Source organism: Vidua chalybeata, chromosome 6 (genome assembly GCF_026979565.1).
Source record: "Vidua chalybeata isolate OUT-0048 chromosome 6, bVidCha1 merged haplotype, whole genome shotgun sequence".
Taxonomy (NCBI): domain Eukaryota; kingdom Metazoa; phylum Chordata; class Aves; order Passeriformes; family Viduidae; genus Vidua; species Vidua chalybeata.
Window position 1 is genome coordinate 34,415,050 of NC_071535.1, and position 26,499 is coordinate 34,441,548.

The 26,499-nt window shown below is 45.6% G+C and overlaps 1 protein-coding gene across 6 annotated transcripts in view; it reads right to left on the reverse strand.

Moving 5' to 3' along the window:
- The window catches only part of SLC8A3 (solute carrier family 8 member A3), a 111,863-nt gene extending 85,623 nt beyond the window's left edge, over nucleotides 1–26,240 (reverse strand). For 5 of the 6 annotated variants that reach the window (XM_053944797.1, XM_053944796.1, XM_053944794.1 and 2 more), the window contains exons 1-2: nucleotides 25,748–26,240; nucleotides 4,217–6,028 (exon numbers count right to left, since the gene is read on the reverse strand). In XM_053944797.1, the coding sequence (XP_053800772.1) occupies nucleotides 4,217–5,982 (1,766 nt within the window). In that variant the 5' untranslated portion in view covers nucleotides 5,983–6,028; nucleotides 25,748–26,240. The remainder of the gene's footprint in view (nucleotides 1–4,216; nucleotides 6,029–25,747) is intronic. The other variant, XM_053944798.1, reaches the window with a different exon arrangement.
- Nucleotides 26,241–26,499: the final 259 nt, after the last annotated feature.

Consider the following 26,499-nt stretch of genomic DNA (forward strand, 5'->3'; position numbering starts at 1 on the left):
CTGGAGAACTTCATTGTCTCGCATATCAACTAGCTATTGGTAACTTGTGTATCTTTCCAAACATTCTAATACAAGACACAGACAAATTTCCATATGAATTTGAACAGTTTTTAACAAAAGAAACAATTTAAACAGAGAAAATTTAAATTAAATTTAATGACTTGATAGGAGTTCTCTTTCTAATGTAAAAAGAAAATCCTTTAAAACTCAATTCATTTTTTGCTTCTGGCTCTTAATGATTTCTTTATTGCTTAGACATGATAAAGCAGCAGGGTCAATCATTCTTCTACATTTTCATACCTTCAAGAACCTAACATTTATTTCCATACAAAATCATTTAAAAGAAAAGTATTCAGTCATCTTGCCAAAAAAAAAAAAAAAAAAAAAAAGCTTTTGGGATGATTGATCCTTTTAGTCAACAAGAGAGCTAGGATATCACTTTAGCTGCTTAGGTTATATCTGGCCCTCACTGGGGCAGGAGTTCAGAAATAACAAATGTATTGAAAAGGAGGCAGAATAATCAAATATTTGAGATTTGATCAGTTTCCTTCTCAACAGATGACAGCATTCAAGATTTTATGGCTTGATTCACAGCTATCCAACACTCAAACCCATCCATACGTACACACACAAACACACTCTGCATAGAACCATATTTCAGTAATAATGGCACTGTTTCAATACCCCTCATCTTGGCCTGCATTCTCTTGTGCTCCCAAGAGTGTGCTCTTGGGTGCTCTTGTGCACCCAAAAGTGAGTAAGGAAACTTTGACTGTGTTAGTCTAGAAAGAATCACAGAGGCAATAAGCAAGACCGCTGGCAGGACCCATTTCCCTCTTGTTCTGTAAAGCTCACATCAACTCAGCTTTTTTTGGTCCCATATATTTTTAGGGAAAGCCTCTCAAAAACAATCCTGAGACAGTTTATTTTATGTTGTTATATCTAAGTGAAGACCTGTTCTCCATTTAGTTTCCAGGGAAAGTCCTTATCCTCGGCTCTCGGGATCTGGTAGGTGGCAACGCGTCTCCTACAGTTTGATCTCAGGGGTGCTGTGTAATCCAATGCCCCTCAGATTAATTCAGCCATTGCTACACTTCGGGAGGCCAACCTACAAACTGCTTACAGCTCGCCTGCTGCTGCACGATGCGAGTTTTTAAGTTCATGTGATGGAGAACAAGCTGAGAGCATGAACTGAAGCTTTGCTCTCCTTCAGTTTACACAGATCAGTGCTTCTTGGTGGCTGCAGTTCTGCAGATCCTTGGCATACATGCATAGCCACGGCAAGTTCAGCACTGTCTTACGTGTTTTCAAGATGCTGTTAAATAATTTTTCTCCTCCATGAGTCAAAAATCTTATAAAAGTGACTCCATGAGAAGACTGAGACGGTTACGGCAGTGAGATGGGCACGCTGGTGTAGGAGTTTTACACGAGCATGGAAACTAGAGCCCAAATTCCACTTTTCCTAGGCAAGGATTTAAACAGTAGGCTGAAGTGGGGAGCACATTAATTTCTTGCTGCTTTCTGACTCCCTTTGTATTGCCTGCCGATCATCTTAGTCTCCCTGCTGTTCTCTCTATTCTGTACTGGGTTTGATGGACTCTTGGTTCCCCCGCTTCAGTGTGCAGGGAATGTCAACAGCTCGTGGTGGATCCTCCTCAGTGGCAAGGCATCTAAGAGGCAGAGACTCAAATACTTAGTTAGGCAATGCTCTGGCTATTTGGTGACCCAGTGTCTTCAGACAGCCTTGTATCAAACAATTTTGTGACTCATACACTGCCCTCTGGGTCAGCAAAACTGTACCAAACATCCTATCCACCCATCTTCCCAAAATGGGCTGAGCAAACTGTTCATTGAAATAGCAGCATTATGGGTCTGAAGCCCAAAGTTCAGATCTAAGTCACTTCACATTTGTTTGCAGCCTGAATATTTACTCAAAGTTATTTTTCTGCATTCAGATTTAGAAAGTAGAGAAGGAAGAAAATATTAAACACACCTACTACTGCTTCCAGGTTTCTACAGCTGCTACAACGTGGACCTCAAAGAGGAGCTAGCAAAATGCAGCAATTGACCTGTGTTCACTGAATTTAAAGGCCAAAGACTGATTACTGAAAATTATCTCCACGTTTCCAGACTAAAATTCCATTCCTATAATTCCTGGAGGTATGAATAAAGGAGTAAATAGGGAGTGAATAAAGATATGTGCTGGCTGATATGATCTCCCTCCTTGTTAGGCTTATTAGCTTGATTAAATGCTATGTTGAGCCACTACAGTAATTCCACCTTCCAAATAAATTAAAAACTGCTAGCCACATTATCTCCATGGCCACTGTGGCTAGTGGGCTTTGTTCCCAGCAGGCTTCTGAAGCAGAAGTGAAAGTCTCATTAATGCATCAGGTATGGTCACCATTTTAAATACACTACAAATGTCTTGTCTATCTTCTAGGCCATTGCTGGGTCAAAAACTACAGTGTTAAGCAACTTACACATACTTGTTTTCTGGACTGCCTTTTTTTTATTAGAGTCTATGCCACAAGGTTCTGCCAAAAGTGATTTGTTTTAACCCAAGTAAAGCAACTGTATGGGTATGCTCTGATCTTCTGTCACACTTTTCAAAGACAAAAAGAAGTCTTCCATTAGCCAGCACATGAGAGAAAGGGAGTACAGCTTGGAGTACTCTCTGCTACCCCAGATCTGCTGGCCTTTCACTGATGGTCTTCTTCAAGCAAGGAAAGTCTCTGCTTCAAGACCTGGTTAAAGCAAAGAAGTACCCATCATATTTTAGGTAGCCTGCTCACAGCAGACTGTAACCACAAACCTAACATTCTTGTTTGCTTTCTCCACAGAAATCAGCTTGTGGTTCAGTTAAGGAGACTGACCTGCAGTCAGGACAGATTAGGACAGCTGATCCCCTTCCAGCTCTGACAGTGGCTGAAGCCAGCCAACAGGAGCTTCTCCTCCTCTAACAGGAAGAACATACAATCAAGCATCAAGACTGTAGCTATTAGCTGATTTAAATGGTTTAGTAGGCTAAAACATAAGGGCCTATCAAATTAGGACATCCCTACTTCAAATAATTTAATATATTAACATCCTTCTGGGCACAGTATTGAGAGGTTTGGTACAAATATTTCCTTTCTCTGATGTCAAGATGCAAGCCTGCACAATTCTTCCTGTGATAAGTCAAGTGATTAGATTTTACCAAAAGGAACTAGGCACTTAGGAGTTTTAGCACCAGGTTCACACCTCTGTCCTTCTCCCTGCACAACTAAGGGATTTTTCTCATTCCTCACTACTGTTAACAACAGGTACTTAGAGCAATTAGACATTATCGCCTCTCTGATCTTTATTACTTCCTAGCTTAGCATCAGCTACTTAGTATGCAATAAAAAAAAAGCTGAATTAATAGGATGGGTGCTGCTTCCCTTCTTTATTCTGTATGAAAACACTGGGTCATGAAGCCACATGGGCAGGCTGTGATCTGCAATGCTTTAGACCATAATTGCCATTTGCCACAGTACTTTATAAGGGGGAAACCACAGGTAGCAAATGAACAGACGTAGAGCGATCATAGAGAAGGTTATATAGGAAATATAGGTAGGCCATGGAGTCACAAAGGCTGCAGGGATTTCAGGTTCAGCAGAATAGCTTTGCAGCTGTGCCTGTGCTGGGAATTAGCTGCCACACAGACCTGCCAGTTGCACAGGCAAGCCTAGGGACGCAGGTATGAAGTATTGTTCATGTGAAAATAAAACCTCAGGACTACTGAGCAGCTCTTGCATGCCTGGGAATAATTGTTATGAGCCTTTAATCTAGGGATTGCAACAAAGTCCTGTGTTCCCTATGTTTGGTGTTCAAAAAGAGGCTTTCCCATATTTGCCCAGCCAAGTAAAACCTCATTTTTTTCCTTCTTCCTCTACCTTAACTCTCCATTAACCCTTAGCTTTATTACAGGACCTCAGAGAATGATGTATTTCCTTCCTATCCCCTGGTCCCTAGTATTTCTAAGCCTCAATTTGTCATTCCCAAGAGGGAAGGGACAGAGCTTTGAGCTCTTAAATCCTGCTGTCGGCTCTTGCCTGATAGAGGTAAGTAGGGAAACTGGTATAAAGCTGAAGAAAGAAGCCTGTCCCTTGTCAGCATTCACCTGTAATGGACTCAAAATGTGGGGTTAAATACCATAACTAGACCTGAGAACAGAAATTAATGGGGTACTTACACAGTTTCATCATTCTTGAACTCCAACTCCCCGTAAGTGTCTTCAAAGTCCTCTCCACCTCCTTTCGCTGTCCCTTCTACTGTCCTAAATGGCACTATGACTGTACCCCGTGCACCTGATGTCCTTAGGACTTTGACTTCCATCACACCAATGCTCTCACTGACATGTATAATGTCACACTCAAATGTGAAGATGCCAGCGTGGTCATCGTCCAGGATAGTCACTGTGGCCACACAAGGAGAAGCCAACATGGCCTTTGGGTAAGGGGAGTTATTGAGCTCTGGAGGCTCCTCACTCTCCACCACACGGAGATTACTGAGCCGCACAAAGAAATGCTCATCTTCCTCAAATATGTCATCATCAATAATTCCCACCGAGAACTCCTTCTGGGTCTCCCCAGATTTCAAGACGACAGTCCCCTCTGTGAACTCATAGTCAGCACCAGCATTGGCAGAGCCATCCTCTGTTTTATAGTCCACATAGATGGTCTTGGACATGTCCCCTCCTTTCCGCACCACTGTCAGGAGAACAGCACCACAGTTCTCGAGACACTGGTAGGAACATGGATCAAAATAAATTTTGGAGATGAATTCCTCAGGTTCTTCTGGCCGTACTTCATGCAAGCTAGTGGTTCTCTTGGCTTGCTCAGCTGCGTGCTTTTTCAGAATATTGCCAGCTCCTGTCATCATTCTGGTTGCTTGAATTCGATAAAAGGCTCTGCTCTTCTGCTGGTGAGACAAGGCATAGTAGTTGGCCATCTCCACCAGCTGGTCCAAGTCCTTTTCTGGGTGCTTTTGCTTCAGGTCCTTTAGGATTCGGATCATCTCTTTGCGAGATTCATCTACCTCCTTCCCCTCCACAGTCACTAAGTTCCCATCTAGAAAGTGAGAGTTCATCATCTTGCCATCCATCTCAATTCCCTTAGGGTGATCACCTTCTGATTCTATGATAATGCCCCTGTGCTTATCAGTACGGTACTTTTTGTGCATATACTTATAGAAAAGCAGACGTCTATCTGCTATCCAAGCCAGAACGACACAAAGTGGAAAGAAGAACAGTGTGAGCAGGCCTTCCCAAACCTGAACCACACCTGGAGAGAAGACAGCAAGGATCATGTACAACCAGATGTAAGCAAAGATGCTCCATGCAGCTGTGACAAAGAAAACCCTCAGGTGTTTTATCTTCCTGGTTTCCCCATCAGGGATCACATAGACACAGATGGCAATGATGATAAACATATTGAAAGCAGCGCTGCCAACAATTGTAGATGGCCCCAGGTCTCCAGCTATGAATCCATGCCCACACACTTCTATCAGAGACAAGAGGATCTCAGGAGCAGAGGAACCCAGAGCCATGAGGGTCAAGTTGGAAACAGTTTCATTCCAAATCCGAATGGTTGTCGTTGTGGTCTCTCCATTGGGTTTCTTAATTGTTATTTCTTTCTCCTGTGATGTAATGACCTCTATAGATGCCATGAAACGATCTGCAATGATGGAGACTCCAAGGAACATGTAGATCAGTGCTACAAAGTATACGATAACACGGGCAATTTTGTCCCCAAGGGATGGGTTTTCTGGGTACCATATTGGCAGGATAACACCCTCCTTGCAGTCAAAAGATCCTGAACACGAGCTGTTTTGTACTGTACTGGTTGAGTCTCCCGTCAGGCCAGCATCCACCTGCAAACCATGCAAAAACAGCACAAAAGTAACCAGCCCAAAATGGAGGAAGGCCGAGGTGACAGGCTGCAAGCTTAACCACGCCATACACAAGATGCAACTTCCACTGTGTAGATCCAAAAAGGCCAAGAACCTGAAACAAACAAAACAGAGAGGGGGGAGGGAAGCATGAGAGAGAAGGAAGATGCAACATTTACCCAAATGCACTTCAGTATCTCACCACTGAAGAGTACTGGTACAGATGAATGGGCTGTCTCTCTGCCACTTTGAAGAAAGTATTTAGCAGGGACTCTAACAAACTGCAGCATTTATATGCCCTGCAGATGAAGAGCAATTGCTAGAAAAGTAATTCAGAGGAAAAGTCTGTGTGTGTGTGTGTATATATAGGTATACATATATATATATATATAAAAATAGCTCATATATATATATATATATATATATATATAAATATATAAAATAGCTCATTCCTGACCTACATCATGTGCAACAGGAGAACTGAGTGCTCAGCTACCACTCACCTAGCGATACTACGGTAATCCCCAGCACACAGCACTTCAACTCGGCACAAGCTGTCAAACCTAAGGACCCCCCTGACTCAGAACCCAGGGAATAAAACAAGTCAAGCAGTCTCTAGTAACACAGAAAGTACCATTTAAGGCCAGTGACCAATCTCCAAATGAAGTCCATTTGTAGGATGTGAGTCATAAATCATGGAGTACCTTCGTGGCCAAATCATTCCCACAAAGAGCCCCTCCTAACAGGCTGCAGAGTCTGCAGAAGGGTCCTATGGCTCCCCCAAGCTTCTGATGCACAGGGAGTCCATGTTAGAAGGTAAAGGTATCAACTCAGAAATAGGGCAGAAGACTCATGCTCGGCAAAGTGCCAAAGGCCATTTATCACTAGCCTCTCCTTTGCCATCTGGATAGTCACATTTTACATCAATAATCATGCCTTTAAATGGTCACAGAAACCTACAAAAATGCTACATTTAGGAAAAGTTGTGCTCATAAAACTCAGAAGAGAGAGCAAAATGCACGTACCCACTAACATTCCCTCTGCAGCCCTAAGAAGTTGATATATTTTCAAATATCTTCTAAAATGAAAGCAATCTCTAACCTAAAATACCATATAAAAACAATGGAGCTGATCGATGTAGCACATAGATTTGGCATATCACTGCCCAATAATACCTTCTATTACTTACAGACTACATTGCTGTAGGGCTTGCACCACTTAAAATTGGATTTTGAACCCTTCACATTATCATGGATCACACTTTTCTCCTTCCTTCATAAAGGGCCTCTGGAAGAATTTGATCTCAGGCTTAACTGACAAGACACATTTGTGAGTCCAGACACGGGCAAGTATCTCACAGGAAACATCAGCTTTAATAGTGGCATTATCTACAGCACATGGAAGGTTCAAAAGCCTTAACTCCCACTAACTTTCATTGAGGTTTGTACTGCCAAATGAGCAGGCCTGGGATTCATTTCCCCTACTGTAACTACCCAAATCTTGGGCAGCAAGTCAAACCAAGTCTCTCAGGCTCCCTTTGTAGTAAGAGGAAAGAGACACTTATTTCCAGGGAATGATCCTTCCCATCCCACCCCGTGCTGACACGAAAGATGTATTTAAGACCTACATCTCCAGAAGGGATTACGTCCCTTTACACCTCTCTCTACTTTCTCAAGAGGGTGCCCAGTCACGCAGTTTAGAGCAAGATGCCTGAACTTCAGATGACAGCAGTTCAAAGAGATGAACTAGCTCCTGAACACTTGAGGAGATCCACCCTCCTCTCTGAACTGTAAATATACCAGACAACATTATTTTGTTATCAGCAGTAATAAATGCATCTCAAATGGCTATTTTATCATCATATTGTGTTGCTTGCCTATTTCCAAAAGCAGGTGCAATCTTCCCAATATCAACAAAAACATTTTCAACTTTCAGATAAAAATCTATAAAGACAGCAAAACAGGAGGGAAAGCATGAACACAGACTGCAAATGAACAAAACTGTTCCTGACAAAGCACAGCAGAGGGAAGAGAATTGATTATGCAGTATCAGGATCACACATCCATATCTGACACCCTTGATATTAAAAAACAATACAATTCTTCATGCTGTGTGGACTAATTCAGAAGAGTGAAATTCTCCCATGTTCGCCTACATACCTTCCTACTCCAAAGCCCTGCTGCCTGATCGAGCTCCCAGGCGTAAGAGGGACCTCAGCCCCAGTGAGGACTGCTAGACAGCCCCAGCCCCAGCCTTGAAATCTCACTAAAACACCCCAGTGCCTCCACAGCTCAGGGTAACAGGGAGGAATGAGCTACCCAGCAAATACAATTCAGATTCAGTTTGATGCTCCCATTTTCTCCTCCTTCCCTCTCTGCACAGTATTTGCCTAGATTTCAGGCTGCAGGGTGTTGGGAAACCCCTGAGAAAGGGCCAGTGAACGTGCAGGCCAGTGACTATGAGCAAGCCCAAGATCTCTGGGCTGCAAGGTAGATGTGTGCACATGACAGCAAAGATGACACATCCCAGGTGCCTCTGACGCAAGGTGCACACAGAGACCAGCTGCATGAGCACAGCAGCTCCAAAAACACCCCAGGCACAGCAGATCATCCTTTTCCATACTGCAGCTGCTGGCAGGTATCCACCAACCTCTTGACACTTTCAGCTCCCAGCTCCTACTTAACTGTACCACATCTAGTAGGTGTTGTGTCTTCCAAGATCAGCCATGTAGAAATGACTGACAGAAAGACAGGAGTAGTTTCAAAAACATATACGTGACTCAAGCACCTAAATTTGGTTTCAAAAATTATTTAGGAATCTAAGTATCACTTAAATTAAGAGCCTTGTCTAGGAATAGTGCAATGACTAAATGCCCTCTGAAATAAATCACTGCTACCACCAACCTCTTTCTCTGTGGGACAAACAACTTCTGTAATTAACACTGTCTACCTTCTGTAATGTCATGATGGTTTCTATTGCTAGGCATTCCTCGACACACTCCAGGACCTTGCCAGTTCTGCTTAAATTTTTAATTTGATTTTAAGCAGAGGGTAATTTTACTATTATTTATCAAACTAATAGTATGTTATCTCAAAGACAATCTCTACCAGGGTAGCCTCTGTTTGTGCTTTAGGATCTCCAAACTCAGGCTGTGTTGCAGACTAAAATCTCAGAGTTTGGGAACATTTTTCTTCACCGATTTTCATTTGCTTTTACATCAAGTAGAGGTCACAATCATTTTTCTAAAATGAAACGATAATGACCCGATCCTGCAATTCTTTGCCACAGATAAAACTTCCCAGTGGGATCAACAGGAACTTTGCTCACAGCCATGCTGTCTAATAAGATCTTAATATATGTTCATTAACATGAAAAACAGTAACCTAACCAAACTGAAAAACACAGTGAAGCATTCTTATAGTCATCCCCCTATTGAGAACTGCTGCAAAAATGCTTTATAACAGAATAAAAGCATTAAATTTTAAAACTGGTCTTCAGAAAACATTGAGGTAATGGTTTGATACTCAGGTGACAGAGGACAGAAGAGTTAAAATTCACTCTCTAGCTCCAGGTCAACAAGGTTGCTTACACAAGGTGCATGTTCTCCCTAAGATATAGATACTAAACTCAGGCCAAAAACCAGTGGAGGGAACTCCTGGCCTGCCCAGAGTGCAGCAGACACATCCCCACTCCTCCTCTAAACAGCAGCATTGATCACAGCAGGGCTGACTATGACAGGAGCCAACCTTCAGTGTGAGACCTGCTCTGAGCACCAGGCCTCCAGGTGGGCTTGCAGCACAATCCTGAGTCACTCCTTGGCACTCAGGAGGCATCACGGTGTCTGACCCCCATCACGGTGTCACCCCTCTGACACCAGTGAGACAAAACACCCGTCTGGTGCAGAGAGGTGTCATTTCAGCACTGTCACTGCCCTGGCCCTACAGGATGCGAACAGCAGGAGGCTGCAGCAACAGTAGAAAGCTAGTTGGTACTGGGTGATCACAAGGATCATAATTTCCACTACCTCTTTGCTATCAGACATAATTTTCTTCCAAAAGTCTCTGCCCTGCTACTGCTTCCAAACTGAATACATGGAAATAAGGGCATTGGCAGTGAGAGGACCAGAAAGTGTCCCCTGTATGGCTGGGTAAGTTCAAAGCAATCAATCAATGCAAAAGAGAGACAAAGTGCTGTGAGCATCACTGCACCAGGATGAGCTAGCATTCAACAGCAAGGCTCTGGAAGACACATAATAGTTAAATTAGTGAAAGGAAATCCTTCTACAAGAGTTGACAATGGCCACATCATCTATAAATGCACAAATAGAACCCATAAATAAAAAGATGAGTCTTGAAATCCTTCTGAAGACAGTTCAGAGGGTAGTACGGACCACGCTTGTCACAATTAAGGTCTCTTCCAACCCAAACCACTTTATGGCTCTATGAGACAATTCTATTTTATAATAGCTGAATTTCAGAAGACTGATGGTTTGTCTACTGTGGATTTGTATTTGGCATGAAGCTGGCAAGGCTATACTGATACCTTATAATTCAGGGGTTTTTTATACAACTTTTCACATGATTTTAAAGGTAATGTTATTTGCAAAAGGAAGGCTTTACATGAAATTAAATCAAGAGGCAACATAACACAGTGATGGCTGATACTATGTAACCTCTACATACCAAGTTCCTAATATCACTGCTCATTAAATACAAAACCAAAGGCAACCCCCTAAGTCCCTATGAATTTCTTATTTAGGCAAAATGCCCCTTAAACCATCAAAAAAATCTTTGGATTTGACCTTGAAATAAGATTAAATCTTCTGGCACCCCCCTCTCCTTCCCCTCTTCCTCCCACCTCCCAGATAAATGAGACATGGGAGTACATCTGTGGCCATCCTTCCTCTCTCCCAGACATGAGACTAGCCAGGAAAGGCAGCTGATTAGATCTCAGCGTGGGGTGAGCCCCACTCAGGCGTGGGTGCTGCACTGGGGCCAGGCAGAGATGGCTCAAGGTGCACTTGGCAAGCATCTGTTCCCAGCACACAGCAGATCCAGCACTGCTATCAGCATCATCTCAGAGCCCGCTCCAAAGCTGGGGGAGACAGAAATAAGGCTCAGCTTAATAACATGACTTCACATTCCTCAGTTCCAAAGCATAGAAAAGCTTTTTGATTGAACATAGAGGGTTTTTTCATAACCATGAGCAAAAATTGAAATTATAGCCTTTCTGCAAAGAACACAAATAACTGAGTTTTCACAGAGGAGGTATTATACCTAATGCACGGTCCTCCCTCCCCCAAAATAAAAGCACAGTAAAATATTTAATACAAAACAAAGCCTATTTTTCAATTTTCTCCATTGAAATGCTATTGAACCCTTTGCTCATCACTACAATAATAGTGTCCAGAATGCAAGTTAAGATTTACCTGCATGTCAAAAGCCACAGGCATGTAATCAGATCCATTTCATCTGACAAGTACAAATTTCTAACACAGACCAGACCTTAAACTGTCAGACTAATAGCACATGCCTGCCTATCTGAAACTAGCACAACCAAGGAGCCCAAGCTGACTTCATACAGATTATGACACAGCAAATAGGTAGTTTACCCCTGTACTACTGCACCAGCTAGGTTTTATGAGGGAAACAGCACCATAACTCACGTCTAGACCATGACAGATCCCCACAGCTCGGCTCGATGGAAAAGTTATGGCAGAGAGCTGTAGGTGATTGTTGCTTTGCACTTCACAGTAAACATGCCAAAGCCCAGAATTAGCTGCCTATGGATTAATCCCCTTGGTATGTGTCAAAAGCAGCCTTTCTTTTTGCTCAAGATGATGCAAAAAAAAGCTACCATAAAAAGAGCTACCAGCTTTCTTAGAAAGTCTTTAATATTTACAAGCTGATGTCTCTACTAATTTGAGCAATACCCACCATTCTAGCACAGTAAATGAGTGTTAATTGACATAACAACTCAAGTCTACCAATTCCTTACAGAAATGCTGCAGTGATGAGATCCAGCTACATTTGGTGATTCCCAGGGCTGGACCAAGCAGAGCACAAGTCTGTGTACAGCTAGGAACAGCCTCCAAACACTCAACTTGCTCTGGGGAGCCAGTCCACACTGTTTTTTCTGTATTTTAGTATCCATGATGCTCCTGGAAAAGCAGGGGCATAAATAGCTAACCCATAAAGATGCCTGTACTTAATTGTCCCTTTCCAATACCCCACTGACTACACTTGACTGGCCAGGCATTTTATTTCCTTGCTCACACCTGACCTGAAAAATACCTGTATAGGACAGACAGATATATGGATAGCAGAGCTGCAACACAGCTCTGTACACAGACATGCACAGGAGGTGGCAGACACTGCAGAAAGCCTCCAGTGGGCAGCCACAGCCACACTTTAAGAGCCATCCTTATTTATGGCATGTGGTAGTGCAGCCTCCTTTGGAGCCACAGTACATTCATTCTTCTGCTCCTGTACACATCCATGTCTGAGATTCCTCAGCCTGAGAGACAGCAAGAGTTGCTCTTTTTTCCCCCAGAACCATAGCCTCTTTTACATTCAAACCCCAAAACCTAGTATTTAGGCTGACATACAGAGTAGTAGTGGGCACGCTCCTGCTTAAAAGGGAGTATTATCTGCTCAGATATAGATGAGGGTTTTTTCCTTTTCATGAATATTACACAATCTCACTGTTGTTTTTCCAGGACTTCCAAGAAGGCAGTTCACACAGGAGGTAGCAGGGATCTCTGAAGGCCATCTACTTCAAACCCCCAGCTCAAATAGGGCCACCTAGAGCCAGTTGCCCAGGACCACATCCAGCTGGCTTTTGAATACATTCAAAACATATTCAAAAATATATTTGAGGATATTCAAACACAACTCCTCTGGTCAACCTGTGCCTGTGCTCAGTCACCCGCATAGTAAGAGACTAAGAAGCACAGCTATGGGGTCCAGGCCTGCTTTGACCACCACATCCCAGTGCTGGGGCACAGGGGCCCAAAGCAAACTCATCCTGGGTACCAACTGCACCTGGAGCTCACGGCAGTGCCTCGGTGACAGCCACATGTGCATTTGGCAACAAGTCACTGTTGTGGCCTTTCAGAAGTCACTGGGAAGCCTTCATTGCACATTTAGAGGCAGACCTTCAAGGATCAGTCAGTCTTTTCAACACATTTAGAGAAGTTTCTTAACACAGTTAAAGCCTTTAGGTGCTTGTATGCCTTTACAGGTGAACTCCCCATTCTTCCCAATGACTGAATGGCCCCAAAATGAAAGGGAAGGTTCAGCCACATTCTCCAGACTCTTATGCTCATGATGTGAAAGGCCCAGTGAAGACTGGGCTAAAAATCTTCCCTTTTAGGTTTAGGAGACTGAGGGAAATAAAGAAGTGGAGTTACTTGGTCACCCACTCAGTGGTCCCCCTGCTTCTTCCATGGACTGCAGCTTAAGGAGACAACATAGAGCACGTGACAACACATGGGGTTGCATCAGGCACTGGCTCCTCTGCTGCAACCTTCAAGGCACTGGCTTTCAACACACTGTCTTGCTGGTTTATAAAGAGTAGTGAAGACCATTTGGGGAGCTGTAGAGGAAGGGGAAAAACATTTCAGCAGTGTGAGGAAAACTTCTTGTCAGTGAAAGACATTTTATGTACTGCCCGTGGCAGCACACAGGGTGTGTTATTTACTGCTCCTGCTTCATAGACATATTATACTGCTGGTTCAGGTGCCACCATCAGAGTGCAACTTATCACCTAGTGACTCACAGCATCCTACAGATGACAGCAGCAACTCTGACATTTCTTTAGCATTCTGGTGAAAGATCTGCAACTGTTACAATTAAAGACTCTAGGATTTGTTGTCAACAGTGCACTTGTGCTGCAGAGCCCATAGTTATTTGCACACAGAGGCAGGCTAAATGGTACATAAAGAGAGAAGAGGTGTTGTAGTCATATCTCACCTTTAGATCCAGACTTTGTTAAGAAAAACACAAGTTTTCTGACAGAAAACACCTATTTGAGGCAAACAAAAACCACGTGATGTGCTGGATTTGGTGCAACAAGTAGGCAGGCAGGGAGCCCTTCCCTACCTGGCTCCCAGGCTCTTGGTGCAGCCACCAGCAAGCCATGCGGAGTGCTAAACCCAGGAGCTGGGGCACTCAGTGTTCCCATCCTCTGGAACAGCCTATTTATTTCTTAACTTCTCCTTCAAGGAAAAATAAAAACAAAATCTATTAGTTTTTTTTTTTTCTATATGCAGGAAAAAAAAAAAGTCACATCACACAGAAGAGAAATTATAGAAATTATAAGCCCTCCACAAGTCTGTTCAGAAGTGCCTGTTCCTGGCTTAGCAAGAAAGAAGATATTAAAAAGTGAATGGAGGCAGAAGCAGCAAATGGGGAGTGGGAGACTGGGCAGAAAACTGGGAGGGGAGAGAAGGTTACACTTCAGAAAGCATCTTTACTACTGCAGCAAAAACAAGTGGTTGTTGTTTGTCATATTAGAAAAGCCCTCAGCCTAATTAGCACAGATTTAATTTATTTCAGAGCTAGCTAGACCAGAGACAGAAGAGCTGCCTGGTCCATGCCTCAGGGACTTCCACTGCCTTCTTCCCCTTGTGACCATTATTTCCTAGTACTTTGTCCAGCTGAGTTTTAAATTATCCAAGTGATGGCATTTCCACAACTTCCCATAGAGATTCCGCCATGATGTAATTTATCTTGGAGGCTTTAGCCATCTTCCTTATATTTAGGATAAAATTAAGAAAATTTATGCTGCTAGTTCTCATTATCATGTCCTTGGAGCACTCTCAACCATTCTCCTCCCTGTCTGAGATTTACATGCTTCAGATACTTGTAAATAGCTCTTCTCCTCCATAGCTTTTCTTTGGCCAAAGCACACAAATTTATTTTAATCTTTATAAATTAGCCCAGGCTGCCCTTTAATCATTTATCTTCATCTCCTCTTGATTCTCCATCTTCAAGGTAGTTAGAAGCAGACGGGTGTCTGGGAGAGCCATAGCTCAGTGCCTGCTCCCACCAAAAACAACAGCAGATCTGCCCTCTTTGGAGCAGGAAAGCCACACCTGGACAGTGAAAACTTGCCTCTCAGCTCTGCTGTACAGTATGTTTTCACGAGATACTGGACTGTTACAAAGGTTAAATCAACACTGATACACAGAAACTCACTGTGTTGCTCACTTTTTAAGATCCCTCCACCTGTTTGCTGTGCCCCCCCCCAGCACGGTGGGGCTGGCACAGGGAGTACAGTGCTGACTGCCATGTGCGGAATGAAAGCAGAGATTTCCAGAGTTTCAACCAAAAAGTCAAGGTCTCCAGCTGAGATGTGGGAAATACGCTGTAACACGCCCACTGCTTCTGCAGATCTGAGCACAGCAGGAGGCATGAAAAATGCACTGAGCTATGGGTTATCCTCAAAATACCTCCCACTTCACTTGGAAGGTGCCAAAACCTGTAAATTCACCCAATTTGAATACAGATACCAAATAAGATTCCACACACCACCCTCACCCTTTACTGCCATATATTCCCACATCTCTCTTATTGACAATTTAGATATCTTAATCCTTTGGTGTTTTTGCAGCTGCTAATTCTGCAACTGCTTTAAAAAAATAAGCCTTCACATCCACCATGATTAATTCATTCTTCATAAGTCCAGGCTGTTTATTGCTCTTTGCTCATTTCTGCACTAGCTGTTTACAGATTCTCTTTTAATACTAGCTCTGTTATTTGCTAGAGACTCAAGTCATATTTACCATATGGTAATTGCAGAGATGACATGGACAACAAACAGTGGAAGCTGAGCCGCTATGGCAATTACAGTAAGTGGCAGCAGTCTCCAGGCTATCTGCTGCCCCACCTCCATTTCTTCCCTCCCCACCCTCTGACAGCTTTCCCTGTGGGCTGTATAAAGCCATATGCCACTCTGATCTCTACAGCAAAGACAGGCAGAAATTTGTTCTTCACTACAGAATTACCAGACAGGTTGATTCACCTTTTTCCTTTCAGTTTCTGTTCCAACTGCAGGTCTGCCCTCGCTGGCTGGCTGCCCTGCTCTGTCCTGCCAAGGGCAGGTAATCTGAAATATTGTCTAGAGCTAGACACCCTCAATACCCATATCCTTCTTTCTCACCATTACAGCCTCACTACCTTCCTCCTCTGCCTCATCCATGGTCCCAGTATGCCTCAGATATTCCCCCAAAGGAGTTGTAAAGGACCACATTTCAAAGGGTGGTTAGAAGCTTAACAGAGCAGCTCCTTTTAATCCACTTGGACACCTGGAACCCACAGAAATCACAGATTTTCCACTGGACACCTAAACACGATTTACAATTCCTGCAGAAAATCAAACAGATGACTATGAGAGACTACTGCAGTTTTCTCCAAAGAAAGACATGAGGTTATTTCTTGATTTCTACTAAGAGCATCAAGCAGATTCCATACCCAGATGTCATAGGGCTAAGCCAGTCCATTAAAAAGATAAAAAAAAAAAAAAAAAAAAAAAAAAAAAAAAAAAAAAAAAAATCAAGATTACCTATATGCACTTGCCAGCTTGGGGGCAGTGCATACAGCAAAGCACTTTGTTTGAAAAGGATGAGACTTCTCCCCTGTGATTTCCAACACACCTGCAATGATACTCTCCCAATTCCCACCAGTCAGCAAGTCTTAACTTAGATACCAGTGCAGAACATTTGAAAACTGGATGCAGGACATTGTGTATCAGAAGAATTTTCTAGCAACACATATAATAATCATACTGCTGTTTACCTCCAAAGTGAAGAAATAGCACTCTCCTGGTATTCAGAGCACTTACTTTCACCAGCTTCCTCCCCTTGACCCTCCCCTCCAAAAGCCTGTTTCTGCACAAAGTCATCTTAAAAACCAGAACTATCGTTCCAGCCTAGTCAATTTGCATACCATCAGAGGAGGGCTGGCAAGAGAGAAGAAAGAGTACTTAGGACCAGAATTTCTCTGGCGTAAATCAGCATAGGTCCAGTGAGCCCAAGTCAGCAGAACCAGCTTACTCTATTGAAAGAGATGCCTTAGGAACTTTGGCAACATTTCATACAACAGAAAGCTACAAAAGGAAACCTTAATCTATTTCTTCTTCACAACCCATGTCACACACAGCAGCTGGGGGTATCATCCTACTTCCTCCACACAACTATATTCCTGTTCATTCTGCCCTGGTTCCTCCCTCCTCCCAATAGTCCATGCTGGCCCCAAATCTGCTACAACTAGTCCTGCCAACAGGAGCAGCAGCTGAGTCATGGGAGATGACCACTTCAGCCAAATACACCGAAACCAGACAAGAGAAGGAGAAAATTCTCCTTCTCCCCACAATCTCAGACTGCAGCACACAAGGCTTGGAGTTTCTCCCCTCTACCATGTGCCCAGTGTCACCTTGGATCAGCACGTGAAGTGCCTCATCCTGGAGGTAAAATGACAGGAGTCACTGGCTTAATGCATGTGCTTGAATAACATACTCATGCCATGCAGCACTCACTGTACAATCCATTTAAGCCACCAGGGCAAAAAAAGAGGACAGCTTCTAGCCTGCCACTGAGGGGCACAGCCTCCATTATGGATCCTAGTAAGTCACATATCTCCATCAGTTTTACTCAGGAGTTTGAGTCCCCTTCAGGGACAGCAAAAATTATTTTTTCATCCTTTTCTGCAATGAGAAAATTCAAACTGGGTTGCATTTAACTTGCTTTCAAGTCCAAATCTCTCCTAAGACCCTGCTACAGCAAGAAAATTGCAGGGTCCCGCTCTTGCTGCAAGTTTCAGTGAAGGACTGACTTGAGCAACAGCTGAGGCAGGAATAAACAGCCTGTTTTCACACCCTTACTCAACACTCACTCCCTACCCCTCCTGCCTCAGCCCAGAAAGCCTCTTGTGCCCAGCCATACTTCTGCGGTGGTGCTCTGAACCCCACTCGTCCTGAGGTTGCTGATGGCAGCAACTCCTGTCATCTGGGAAACCTGTCACAAGTCACAGGCAAATAAATGCTTTGCCAAAACAGAAGCAACAGTCCCCCAACACCAACAAGTGAGAGCAATGGATAAGAAGAGTGTTATCCCAGGCAGAGCCACCCTTAGTGTTGGATTCAGGTCAGTGACATGAACAGGTAAAAGAACAAGCACAAAACATCTTTGACAAAATAATGGTCACTTTTCAAGACAAACAAAGCCTTGAAACGAATCCATTTTGCAGTGGGAGTTCAATGAACAGACAAATGAATAAAATGGGTACTCAATGAATTTGAGGCCTATATCAAAACAACCCTCCACTCTGCAGACATAGAAACACCTCTAGATCATCCCCCTGACCCCTCCTCCCACAGAACCCTTCTGGTCTTCCCAAAACCCAGCTACCAAGACCACCACTCCTTCATCTGGGTTGATTGCACCAAGCCCACCATACCTAGTAGCTGTTGGCTCCCATACAGATACTTGCAAATTATGACCACACCACCTCTTCATGTTCTCTTTTCAACAGTAAGTAGATGAGGTTTTTGGAATACTGCACAACCCAACATAACTCCCACATCCCCTCCCTCAGCCTTTGCTGGGAAATTAGCTTTGGCCTGAGGGATAGAGGTGGTCAACCAAGCCAAAAGAAGCTTGATGCTGGAAAGCTAGAAGGCATGGAGTTTTTAAGGGAAGTCAGGAGTTGGGGCAGTTACTGAGAATCATGAAGAAACCTATATATTTAAGAAGGAAGAGCAGAGGCAGGAAAAGGCCACAGCTGGGGGAAGGAGGGGTGTTTGTGACTCACTGGGACACACAAACAGCAAAGAGATGGATCTAGGCAGGCAGCAGGCAAGCCAGCAGATTTTTGGGAGTGACGTAGGTGCACGAAGTGCAGCGGAACATCTTCTCACCTTCAGTCTCCTGGTGGGATTCCCCAGAGGGGAGGCAGCCTCATCATGCACTGAAGGTTAAGCTGTGCCTTCTGCCTGGCACAAGAGCACGTTGCAGCCAATGGGTAAAACTGCCTACCTACTTAAAAGCAAACCCCAACACTGCCAGGAGGGACAGGCTTTATTTTTAGCTGGGACACCAGCAGGGTCACTGCTGGTGCTGCATTTCCCCATGGAAGCCAGGGTTTCATGAAGTGTGCTGTGTGCGCAGGGTCACTGCAGGGGAAACATCTGTCAGGTCAGCTTTGGGGAGATGGATTATTTAAGTTAAGAGAAGAGGAAACATTTACTAAAAGAAGTGAATCTGAAACTATTCTGCAAGGTTAAAATGAAAGGAAAAAAAGAGACTTAAAGAGTCAGAGTGGGTGGTAATTTGTGTGAGGCCAGTTAGTCCACCCATCTCCAAAAGGCTCATACCCCATCACGGCTAACTCCAGCAGCATTCCCTCTGCTTGCCTCCTATGGTGCAAGCTTTGAAAGGCTCATTCTTGTCTAGGGGCTGCAAAACAAAAGCAGCAGCAAGTCATTATCCCTCATCAGAATCCTTCACAAAGGAAAAGTACACAGAGACGCACCTTGCCTCACACCTTGAAGACAGCAACACTGAGAGCTCCACCTCACTCCGGTCCCTGGGTCCTCACACAGGGCCCCAGTTAGCACCACGGCCAGCAGCCCCCCCAGGACTCTCATACTGGCCAAGTGAGCCCACGCTCAGCGCCCACGGCAAGCGCACGGGCAGCAGCACAAACTGAGCTCACCACAATCCCATGGGGACAAGGAGTCAGGTCCTCCCTTGCTAGGGGGTTTCGTGGGTGCAAACCTAATAAAACAGTTGGCACTGCTCCCACTTGCACTGCCAGGGAATGCAGTCTGGAGGCTTCAACATGGAGAGATGGCTGTTGATGAAGTGCTGAGTGCTAGTGTGAGGCTTTCAAGGGACTTGAAAGAATTGAGAGCAGAGGGGAAGTTCTCATTTTATTCTCTTCTTGAAAAACCTGAGTCCATTTGGCATGTTGCATCTGAGAAATAGCTTGGCCTAGATGCTCTGATTTTTTTTTAATCAGGATCAACCCCTGTGCATGTTCTTGGGAAGATTTTATATTAAAAACTATTTTGTTTTTGTTTTTTTTTCTGCTTTTTGTGCTTCTTAATAGCTTAAGAAGTGCTTTGCAGATCTCATCACTCTTAGATTCTTTGCAACTAATTTGCATTCAGTACTATCCGTTTCATCAAGCGCAGACTTCAAGGCTGAACCAACTCCAAACCTTAACTGCTGCAGACAATTCAGGCAGAAGCTTCACAGGTGGAAGCAGGGCTTCTTAAGCCAACCTGAACATTTTCCACCTCTGGTCATTTGTTACCACTCTGCTCTAGCTCTCCCCTTTTTATTGGCATTCCTGTTTGCATGGCTAGGGCATGAATAAGGACCAGGAATGTGTCTGGCAGAAAGGCAAGCAGAACCCACCACCTGGGCACACATGCCACTGTGCCAGTATCCTGCAGGGGTGGGACAGGAGCAGAAACAAGCAGTCAGGGTGGGAAGCTGTAAAAAACAAAGTCCAGATGACAAGTGTGGTAAGTGCATTAGCTGTATGGCAGAGGCAGGTTTGCCTCTTGCAGTAGTGAACCCTGTAACGCCTCCTGAACCATGTAACAGCCTTGTCCTGCAATGCAAGGGCAGAGACTTATCTCTGTGTCCATTTTTCCCAATTAACATGTGCTCAAGAGTCTCTGCATAAACCAAATCAAAACCAGAAAAGAGGATAAAGGTCCTTATTAAGGTGAACTTGAAGCTCAACATCAAGATACTGCTTCCCAACAAGGAAGGCTTCCCTCAAGTTGGTAAACCAAGACATCCACGTCTTAATCACCCAAGACAAATTTTCTTGACAGTAAACAGTATGGAGAGCAAAAGGGCAGGTTCTTCATACAGAGCATTAGTCCAAGTACCCTCACCTGTGCATGGCAGAGGCAGTGCTGCCTTCGCTAATTAGTGTGCAGGGAGCAGTGGCTCTGGGGCAGTGGTGGAATTCACAGCCTGCTTGGACTCTGACTCTCTCCTAGCACTACTCACATCTAGGTGAGCTAGGACACATCCAGAGTGAGCTGCAGCCTGACTGCAGAATGAGGTGCCAACATGCTCTAACCCTCCTCCCTGCTTCTGCCCCTTCTCTGGGGATGGGAACCAGCTTTCACCAGCATGCATGCATTGGCAGGGCACCTTCTGTTGTCAGCACTGGAGTCCCACGTTCACTCCTGGACATGTCACCTTCAACACAACCTCAGCAGTCAGATCTAAGTGCCCTCTCATAGGTACATCCGTGCATCACTACACTTCTTCTCATTAAAACTCCATTCTGCAATGCTGCTGTTTGCTTTGAGACAGCCTCCAAGTGCCAGCCTAGCAGAGGGAAGATGAAAGCAATGGCAATGCAGTCTCATCTGTCTATAGTTCCTAAAACTCTTTGGCACCTCACTGTTTGCAAAACATGCCCACCAGCATAGGATATTTAGTATTTCTGATTGCTCTTGACCTGGCTGTCTCTGCTGCTGTCCTGAGTTAGGAGGCTTAGGTAAAAAGACAGCAGAGTACAGGAAGGCAGCAAACAGAGCAAGCTCAGTTTTGTAGCCTTGAAATAATCTGCTAGTGAATGGAAACAGAAGCTTCTTCCTAAATCTGAGTGCTCTGGAAGAGCTCCCTGTTTTATTATGATGGAAAATCCTCATTGGAGTGTTTCATTAGAAAACAAGCTGTCATAAAAGAAATGTTAAGAGCCCTAAGCTCCCTTCTCTCCCATGATGTCAACTGTCAGAGACATCAATGACAGCTCGGCTGTGTGATCAAAGGCTCCAGCAAGCAGATTTAAAGACAGAATTACCAGAAAATTGAGAGTTGAAGGAGCATGGGGGCATGATAATCACCTATTTATAAATGTGTCTTATGGGGCAAACTAATTACTTTATGATACTGTACTGCATGAACAGTGGCACCTGGGTCTCATTGTGACACTACCAAGATGGGGTGGTGGTGCTACCTTCAGGACGGCATGATACATCCCTGCCACCTCATGCTTTGTTATTCCTGCAAAACCCTGTGACAGAAGTGCCGCGTGGGGAGGTTGGGAGGCCATCATGGTGAACTTCATGCACTCCATGATGGCTCTCAACCACAGTTTGCAGCTTAAACCATTATGGCAGAGGGGAAGCAGAGAAGCCAGCTACAGTCTATACCACGTTAGCCCTCAAGCAGCCCAGAAACCCACTGAAGCTGCAGGAGATTTGAGGTGGTTACTGAATCTCATTCTCCAGGTAAGCAGGGACATGACCTGGAGCCTCCTCTTCAGCCCCAAACCCCATATCACTGAAATCAGCAGATTCAGGACCACAGGCTCAGCAATACAGGTGTTTTAAAGGTTCCCCAAGAACAGCTTATTATCTCATGTATTTCTCAATGCATTAAATTCTTCAGAACAAAGACTGTAATTTACTAGACATCTGTATGGTGCTTGGAAACACAGGCCCCCAACCAGGCTGATGCCTTTAGGAGTTACCATTATCTAAACAGTAAATCAACAATAGCATTAATCTATGCCACAATATCTCAACACAGTGGGTGATGGTAGATGGAGCATCACAACTATCAATTTCCTGGCTTCAGAGACTTTTCTTCCTTATTAAGAAGATGTTTTTGTCATTGTAATTTAATTTCCTTCACTTTTTTTTTAATATAGAATTAGAAATTACTGTCTGGTTTATAAAAAAAATTTGGCCAGCAATCAAAGTCATCTTTTTAACTGTGAAGCACATGAAAGGCATCTGAAACATGACAGCAACAAAGAACAAGGAACTATTTGTCAACGCCACTTGGTCATTGGGGAAGCTTAGGGGAGGAGACTGATGCTGTTTGTTTAAAACAAGCAAACAAAACCCTGACAGACAGACCATTTATCTGTACAGTGCTTCACTTGAAAATATTGGCGAAGGGAATACATCTTCACTTGATTTCTAATGAAAGTGCTGACACACGCTGTTGTGGCCTTTCCCTGCCTTGGGGATAGAGGGTGCCTCCCACAGGAAAGACCCTTTAAAAATAAGGGATCAGGCACAACACAGCATCAGGTCAGCCTAGGCCCTTGGCAATCTCTCTACCGGTCCAACCTGCAACACCATAGCATCTGCAAAGCATGGACCAGCCTCCTCTGACTTCAAACCCACCAGTTTCAGAGGAAAACAGAGGAAGCAGGAAGGGTGGATTCATCCTGGGTACCTCTTTCCTTCTTCCAAGCCAGCCAAGCTGAGGAGCAGTGCCTTGAGCATCCTCGGATTGCCATGGAGAACAACTGCCCATGACTCCCAACAACACAGTGTGCTCCAGTCTGACTGCATCAGACAGGGCAGCTCCTGCTCTACAGTGGCCCAGCAAGAACCTACGGAGCACAGAACGGTGCATGACCCAGGCTGTGCTGGGTACTGTTCCACATGTGCTCTCCTGTTCTGGGTGCTGAAGACTGCTTCCCACACTGCTCAGGGCAATGGAAAGGACTATCCCACCTGATGATGGCATCTGCCACCCCAGGTGTCATCCTGTCATCTTTCCAAAGCAAGAGCAGTGCAGAGGGGTGTTAGGATGGCTACATATCTGCCTTCCCTCTCACACCCTGTCACCCACTAGTTATTGTAACCATATCCTTACCAAATCCCCATGCAGGAAGAAAAATACCATTAATTATACAAATGAGAGCCAGGATCTGAAATGTACCTAGCAGCACATTGGAGGTATGCAAAAAAACAGAAGCTTACTTGCATTTCCACTGCCCTCACTTTAGGATCTCAGCAGTGGGATTACTACAGTCTGTCCTACCTCAGGCATTTGAGCAATGCTTAAACTACCCACTTATTAGAGCAGGACTCATATTTGGCTTCAAGGAAAAGAAACCAGACTGTTGTACTGCATCTTTTGTCTAAGGCTCTCTATACCCCTCAGTTGTCTCCTTCCCCACACTGGTTGATACTACACCCTTCTATTTACAACACAGGGTAGCCAATTTGCCTCGAGTTGTACACTCACGGCAGAACTGAGGGCTCCTGGGCTGCTCCCACCCCTCCCCAGCCAGCCCTCAGCAGTAGCTGGACATGCTCTTTTCCAACATCACTACTTCTACTCAGGAAGCAAGTCTCGTTCCAGTTGAACACAGAAGCACGAACATGAGCACCAAATGTGAATTTCTCACGTAAACCATGATCAGGGTAAATAAATGCTTCCAACAGCAGTGGATGGAGCAGGATTAGGGATTCCCTAAAAGTGCTTGTGCCGCAGGGGAGTGATGTCTCTCCCTGCTGCACTGAATCTACAGAGCACCTTCAAGGCCTCTGTGTCCCCGCTCTGTGTCTTGTGTACCCCAAAGCCAGCTCTGCTGTCCTGGGCCTCCTACCAGTCTCCCGGGGACTATGGGATGTGTGCTCCAAAATGGGAAGGTGCTAGTGACTGTTACCAAAGTCTTCCAACCCTGTCATCTCCAGAAAAAGAAAAAAAAAAAAAAAATCACCCTTTTGCTTTATAAAGAGATGTGTGGAATTAAAGGAACATATATATAAGCATATATATAAGCATGAAGGGGGGGAGATGTGTGTAAGGTACCTCTTCTCACCCTGACTGTCCCTCCAGCATTTCCCCCTAAATCTGAAACAGATTTTTAGGGTAAAATCCCCACAACAAGACAAGGAACAACCCAAGAAGTCAGGAACTCAACCATTAAACTATAGCTCCATTGGAGGGGGCAGAGGGGGAAATGGCCATGCTTGTGAATGGCCATGTATTAGAATAACAGTTAAAAAAAAAAAACCAAAACCAACTGCAATGGTTTCATCTCTCACACCCAGGGTGATCGATACTTTAAACACAGGTGAAAAAACATAAAGCTCTGAAGCAAGGCTGGGAGACAGGTAGAGTGTAAAACCAGCCCACATTTAGGTCAGCTCTCATGCATGTGCATGTGTGTGTGTAGAGTTCCTGTGCCCCTGCCATGGGGGGCTGCGGGCCTGCCGGCGGCCCCGCGCCCTATTTAGGGCAGCGCCTGGCGCAGCAGCTATCTATATTTGACACCCGGGGTAAACAAGCCGGCCCCGGCGGACGGAGCGCGACAGCTGCCCAGGACGGCGGCCCCGGCGCCCCCGCCCCACGGCCGGGGATGGCCCGGCCCGGTCTCTCCCGGCGCAAGAAAAATAAATCAAAAATAAAAAGGAAATTTAAAAGGGGGCGGGGGTGGGGGGGAAATTATAAAAAAGGAAATTTATAGCACTGCATGAGAGCCGCTTCCCCTGCCTGGCAGCCCCGGGCAGAACCACCCACCCCGGGCTCCCCGGCATCCCTGCGGGCCGCGCCGCGCCGCCGAACCGGGGCACCCGCGCCCGGCGGCGGGAGGGATCCCGGGGCGGCCGCGCGCGGTGCCGCGGGACCGGGCAGCTCCTGCCGCGCACCGCCCGCTCCGCCAGGCCCCGGCCCCGCAGCGCCCGGCCCGGCCCGGCGCCCCCTCCCCGGCGCGCATCCACCCCGCAGCGCCCGCTCCGCGCCGTGGGCAAAGCCCTCCCTCCGCAGCGCACACACACACTCGCCCCCCCCACACACACAAACGGGCACGGAGCCGCCACGGCGCCGGGAAGACAGCGGGAATGAAGCGAGCTCCCAGCGCCTGGGCAACGCTAATTCCCCCCGCTATCCCGGGAGATGAGCCTGCAAAGAGCTCTCGTCCCCCCAGCCCTGAACACCCCCCGCTCCACGGCCATTCGTGTGCAAGGCATGGAGCCCCGATTGGCAGCAGGACACCTGCCCGCCAGCCTCGCGTCTCCCACGGAGTGGGGGTGGCACCCCCTTACTTACCCTTTCTGGCGGCTTTCCTGACTTTTTTTTGGAGGGTCGAGCTGGGGGATGGGGAGGGGGGGCTTCACTGCCTCCCCAACACAAATCCTTCCGGTTCCTAAAGGGAGCTCATCGCATCTCCCGGTGATTCACCGACGGTGTGTGCGGGTACGGGGGGGTTCGCCTTTGCATGTCAGTCCAAGTTGCCTCGCTCGCTACAAAACCTGTGCTCCCTTTTGCAGCTGTCAGGGAGAGCGGGGAGGTGCATCTGGAAAAGGGGGTGGGGGTGGAGGTAAAATGTTGATAAATCCACCAGCCTTGATCTTCAGCTCCGTGCGGTGGAGTTTGGGGAGGGAAGGGAGATTTGGCGAAGAGGGAGGAGGGCGAGGAGGACGGAGATGAATGGGGGTCGAGGGAGGGGGAAAGAGCAAATGGATTGTACCCCAGATTGCCACTGAATTTGCTGGGCTTCCCCCACTCCCGCGCTCACACCATCGGGACTCGGTGCAGGTTTCCCAGCATTACGGTGCACGGCAAAGCGCTGAGCCTGATTTCTGGGAGCCAGCGAGGTTTGCACAACTGCAGCAAGAAGCCAAATCAAAAAGCCAATCTGCGAGCCTCCAAACTCCACGTCACCTATCAGCTGGGAGCGAGCGCTGCAACAGAATTACAAGCCATGCATATTTATTCCTCTGAATCCGGGGGGGGATTTTCGGATCGTTTAAAGCGAGGCACGGTAAAACCAAGGCAAACCCTTTCCAAAATAAATAAAG